Genomic DNA, 5,363 nt, shown 5'->3' with positions numbered 1-5,363 from the left:
TGATGGTAAGCACAATATTTTGTATACGTTGACAACTGCTCTGTGATATTTTGCAACATTGTTAATCTTATTACTTTTAATTTGTAAAAGTAATAATTTATTACACTAATTGTAACCTAATTGTAATTAAGTTAAAATTCTGTATTGTTTCACAACTTGGTTGAAGCCATTTATTTTTTATAGTACTTACATACATGCATGACAAATTAATTACATACATGACTGAGTTTTAACCTTACACATTCCATACTTTAGATGCTTCTGGCAATCCATTTCAAAGCACACTGGCATACTCAGCCTTTGCTCCATGGATGGGGCAAGATACACGAACCAGCGATACCCTTTCAAAAACTGAAATTCTCAAAGGGCTATCCTACAGTCACAGGGCAAGCACCAGTCCTGTTCCAAAAGAGATTGATGAGGACCATATTTTACAAGTTCTCGATTCAAAATCGGTAAAGTACAAAACTTTCACATTAACATGCAACACACTACTATCAAATATTGCATTCTAAAACCCTTTTTAATGTAAATTATCATTTGATCAGCCAAAAAAGGATGAACTGATAAAAGTCTGCAATGTCCTCGGAGTGTCTGCCAGTGGATCAATCGCTGACATGCTAAACAGGCTTGAGGAGCTTCTCCTTTATAAGGATGTTTATCCTAAAATGTTTGTAAAACTAAAAAAGGCTGGAGGTAAGATGAGTTTTGTTACTCTATGGCATGTTTATAATTTATAGTAGGGAACAATATATTAGACATTTTCTTTTGTCAGTTTACAATATATATATTTTTGGTTAATACTCTGTTTGATAAATTAAGGTAACATGTCATATTTGTTGTAATACAGGTGGAGTGTTACACATGGGATGCACCCATGGAGTGGTCTACTATGCTTCACCTTTATGGTGGCAGGAGTCCGCTCGGGACCATGGGGATGCCCTATTGAGTTTCAAGCACCCTCCCACAGTGTACATATGTGACATTGCTGGACGTGTTGCCAGACATGTCAACAATCGCACACAGCAAAGATTTTTCAAGCCACATGATGGGAGGGTGTGTGAGCCAACAGAGGCAAATATATCATTGGCATCCGCTGGGAAGTTGAGGGTACATCTTGACTGGGTCAACAATATCAAGTTGAAAACTAGGCTCAACCCAGAACCATCAACAATGGACAAATTGTCACAACCACATCCAGAAACTGGAACATCAGACCGCTTCTCCTTTTATGATAGGTTCCACCAAAAGAACCAAAAACGACCAGAGGAGAAATTGCGGAGTCTAAAAGTAATCCCTGAACTGGCTTCTCTTATCAACACCTCAGAAGCTGAACAAGTGAACAGGGAGCTGTCCTCAAGCCGGTATTCTCTGTGCCAGATGAGAGATACGCACTACATGTTTTCAATACGCCTGTACTTCCATCTACATAATGCCAGGAAAAACTCCGCATTTTTGAAAGAAATGCAGAAACGCACAGATGAAAACATACACCTAGGACTACAGGGCAAACTGATGTGTGGCCAAAAAGGAAAATTTGAAGTAATGTGTGCTGTTACACTTTTTTATGATAGCTGATCTGTAATATTTACTGTGGAGTAATGTATTCATAAATAATTGCAGAAACAAACAAACGACCAATGGAAGAACAGGGCAGAGAACCACATGGCCCAGCAAAAGTGGACAGTATGCCTGAGCAGGGGAAGAAGTTTTCTGTGGCAATGTTCCCCACTGAGCAGACTCACAAGGTAACTACATTGGAATGTTCACTCTACTGATAACCACAAACCAAACAATAATAACCAATAAAATAGTGCTAACAACATGTACTGGTAATAGTAATTGTATTTTTCCAACATTAGGAAACCATCGCCAAACTTTATGCTGTAAAGAGGAAAGATGATGTCATTGCAAAGATTTCTTTGTATGCCGTTTTGTTTCTGCGGGACCTGATATCTGTTCTCCCCCCACATCTGTTGAGTGACACAAGCAGTATAGCAATGCCTTGGCTAACTGATAATGTAAGTATAAAATGCTCTTAAGTATTATAAAAGTTGTCATATCCATAATTTTTTATGCATATATATGGCATCACCCCATATTATTTCATAATTTTTTGGGGGTTTGTTTAAAGGCGGTCAATTGCCGCGTTGCTCAAATTGCGGAAGAGACTAAGGATGTAAGTTATTCACGCAGAACCTATGACTACATGTGACATTTATAGTTGGTTATATAAAGACTAAAACCTGTAATTTTGGCTTTCAGGTTGTGGCTTTGAACACAGACACATTCATTCTATGGCACAGAGATTGGCAGAGTAATGCAACTGTGTCAGATGACCACTTGAAAGTTCTTGGGGTATTTACAAAATGTGCAATACAAAATGCACATCTTTTTTCATGAGCATCAAGACTAATACTTTGACATAATAGTGTCATAAATGTCTTAGAATTTAATGTTTTCAGTTTGCTTCATTTCAGAATGTTTCAGAGGTCCAGAAAATACTTTTGCCAAGGATTGTTGGAGCTGGAAATAACCCAGAGACAGGATGCCACTTCATTCTTTGGGTAAAAAAAAACTAATTTTTCTGTAAACTGGACCACTATATCATATTGCAGTAGCTAATGCTTTTTCATATTTAGAAGATGTTACTATTATTTTTACTTTACAGGTTTTTGACATGACTAGAAAACACATCAGAGTTTATGACAACACCAGTCAATATCTGACAATATCTGAACTCCACATGGAAATTCTGAAGTAAGATTTTCTTACCGTAATTCTTATTTTTACACACTATTTTATGCAATTAAAAATTGTGCTGAATACATTATGATTTATAAATAATAAATTGTCAAAATTACTTTATTTACCAAACTACTTGCTTTTTTCTTTTTCAGAGATGCTTTTAGAAATATTGCATCATTGGACGATTGGACTGTGTCCAGTCCAATGCAATGGAAGAGAGATGATGGAAGGAACTGTGGTGTTTTCGTATGCACAGTGAGTTTATATACATGAATTATGTTGATGTTGTTTATATATTTTGTAATATAAAAATGTTTGATGAATGTAACTGATTTTTGGAGTAGATGGCAGAAATGGAAGCAAAAAATATTAAAATGTGCCAGGAAATGCTGCACAATGAACAGATGGGATACCTTCGTCTTTACCATGCTTCGTGCATGGTGAAAAATCTGCAACCAGAGGTAATGCTGGGAATTTTAAAAAAAGTTTACAGTTTACAGGGTATGCAAAGCTTAACATTGAAATCTTTCCTAGGACTTTCCACCCGAGGTTAAAACAGCCCAGAGTGCAACACACAACAGCTGCATGGCCCGGGATGATGGAGTTTGCATTTACCAAAAATGTGGATCAAAGTATGTGATGATTAATTTATTTCAGTGTGATCGACAATTTTGAGTAAGAAGTTACATTAATTGTTATCATTTATCTGTCTGCAGAGTAATGCACCCAGAAATCAAGTCACTGGACTGGATTCAGTGTGACCTTTGCCAAAAATGGCTGCATGCAGACTGCGCTGGCATCAGTCTTGAAGCTGTTACAGAGAAAACATCATTCAGCTGTGGATGTGACACTGAACATGTGCATACCTTTGAGAAGTATGTTATACCTTAAATTATAAATTTTTCATAATAAAAGTACAATACATGTTTTAATGTCACCTTGATTTTACAGAACATTGGCACTCTTGAAGCAGGGCTGGTTGGTTGACATTGTAATAGAGGATCATGAGATCTTGGTAAATATTACAAATTACTAAAAAAAAAAAAAACATTTTACTACTTATATCCTAGCTGTATCATGTTGAGTGTTGTTATTTAAAAAATATACAACATAGGCCACCACTTAATATATGCTGTTGACTGAAAGTTTACATTTCTTACATTTGTCTTACTTTTGTATGTAACATTCCAGAAATTACACGATGGCTTGAAAAATGGAACAATACGATCCAACAGGATGTTCTTATTTGAACATCCCACATTTTCTCCAAAGCTCAAGAAGAAACTCAGTAAAAAGTTTTGTTTTTTTGACGAAGAACAGGTACAATTTCATATTGTTTAACAATTTATATAGTTAAAATAAGTTTGTGGGGTTTTTTTTAATGTTGTACGATAAGCATACAACACTGTATAGATATATGTCAGACAGATTTGAACATCTCACATTTCATTGTAAATGTGATATTGTCAATGAAGATATTCTACAGATTTTTTTTTTTCTGAAAAAGAGAATTACAAAGTTACTTTATAAATTGTAATACATTTTTAAAGCATATAAATGTTAATATGAACAAATTTAACAACTGTTTTGCTACAGACAGAGAGGATAATTGAACGAATATACACAGTAACACAACTGCCTAGAGATTCCCTACCAAGCACAACCTACATTCTTGAAGTTTTGACCCCTGAGGTATATTTAAATATAATTTGATACAGTATATGGGACAATACATTAAGTGCACTGTACACACACCCTTTCATAACTGTATCTTCTTGTCTTTTAAAGCTAACACTATTCATTCTGCACAAGACAGGGCTTTCACAGGTTTCAGGCAGAAATGGCTTTACTGTCAAACACTGTTTTGGAGTAAGTCTTACTTTTACTGTTGTTGTTTTTTTTGTTCCTCCTTAAAACACTTCTGCAAAGTTTAGACCTGTGTCATCTTTCTCTTTTAAAGGGTGCAAAGTTCAAATCCACCATGGTTTTGATGGCACTTCATCAGCAGGAATGTCATACTGTGTGATAAGAGAGGCCTGCTACAACAGAACACATCAAGCTGCCAAAGATAAATGTGTTTCAATAAACTGAAGTTACTTGCCAAGGTGGTACTGTCTGAACTATACTTTAGGCCCAAGAGCAGGGGAGGGTTTCATGCCATGTCCCCATATTCTGTTAAAATGTGTCAAGTGGTTTAAGTTTAAAGGGTTAGTTCACCCAACAATGAAAATTCTGTCATTAATGACTTCTGTTCATGTCGTTGGACACCCGTCAGACCTCCGTTCATCTTCGGAACACAAATGAAGATATTTTAGTGTAAATCCGATCGCTCAGAAAGGCCTCCATTGGCACAATGTACTGTACATTCTCAAGACCCATCAAAGGTACTAAAGACGTCGTTACAAAGTCCATCTCACTACAGTGGTTCTAAAATAACTTTATGAAGCGACGAGAATAGTTTCTGTGCACAAAAAAACCTAAATAAGACCCAAACCGCTGATTCGACTCACTGATTTATAACGCTTTGAAGCTTCATGCTGTGTTTTGAAATTGGTCATCGCTATATAAGTCGTTATTTAGGGTTTTTTTTGCGCACAGAAACTATTCTCGTCACT

The 5,363-nt window shown here is 36.0% G+C and overlaps 1 protein-coding gene across 2 annotated transcripts; it reads left to right on the top strand.

Moving 5' to 3' along the window:
- Positions 1 to 911: 911 nt before the first annotated feature.
- On the top strand, positions 912 to 4,856 carry LOC307125139 (uncharacterized protein). 2 transcript variants are annotated; one of them, XM_079814778.1, is made up of 16 exons: positions 912 to 1,542; positions 1,624 to 1,748; positions 1,863 to 2,021; positions 2,135 to 2,179; positions 2,266 to 2,358; positions 2,481 to 2,567; positions 2,672 to 2,760; positions 2,901 to 3,003; positions 3,093 to 3,209; positions 3,283 to 3,380; positions 3,465 to 3,623; positions 3,700 to 3,763; positions 3,940 to 4,068; positions 4,345 to 4,440; positions 4,537 to 4,617; positions 4,709 to 4,856. In XM_079814778.1, exons 2-16 carry the CDS (start codon positions 1,641 to 1,643, stop codon positions 4,772 to 4,774), a joined length of 1,494 nt encoding a protein of 497 aa, XP_079670904.1. In that variant the 5' UTR covers positions 912 to 1,542; positions 1,624 to 1,640; the 3' UTR covers positions 4,775 to 4,856. The 2 variants fall into 2 exon arrangements, with proteins under 2 accessions (XP_079670904.1, XP_079670905.1); XM_079814779.1 differs by lacking the exon at positions 2,135 to 2,179 and having other exon boundaries at positions 1,238 to 1,542; positions 4,565 to 4,617; positions 4,709 to 4,849.
- The last annotated feature ends 507 nt before the right edge of the window (positions 4,857 to 5,363 follow it).

The sequence above is a fragment of the Gobio gobio genome (assembly GCF_949357685.1).
Source record: "Gobio gobio genome assembly, chromosome: 1".
In the NCBI taxonomy this organism is placed as follows: Eukaryota; Metazoa; Chordata; class Actinopteri; order Cypriniformes; family Gobionidae; genus Gobio; species Gobio gobio.
The sequence above is the reverse complement of the archived record's forward strand: the minus strand, read 5'-3'. Positions and strand labels throughout refer to the sequence as shown.

What these genes read in the sequence shown, in the direction of transcription:
- LOC307125139 (XM_079814778.1), top strand. Translation starts at nt 1,641, where the DNA reads ATGGAAGAACAGGGCAGAGAACCACATGGCCCAGCAAAAGTGGACAGT. An exon ending in GTGGTGTTTTCGTATGCACA is followed by an intron (nt 3,004 to 3,092) that starts GTGAGTTTATAT and finishes TTTTTGGAGTAG; the next exon opens with ATGGCAGAAATGGAAGCAAA. An exon ending in TGAAAAATCTGCAACCAGAG is followed by an intron (nt 3,210 to 3,282) that starts GTAATGCTGGGA and finishes AATCTTTCCTAG; the next exon opens with GACTTTCCACCCGAGGTTAA.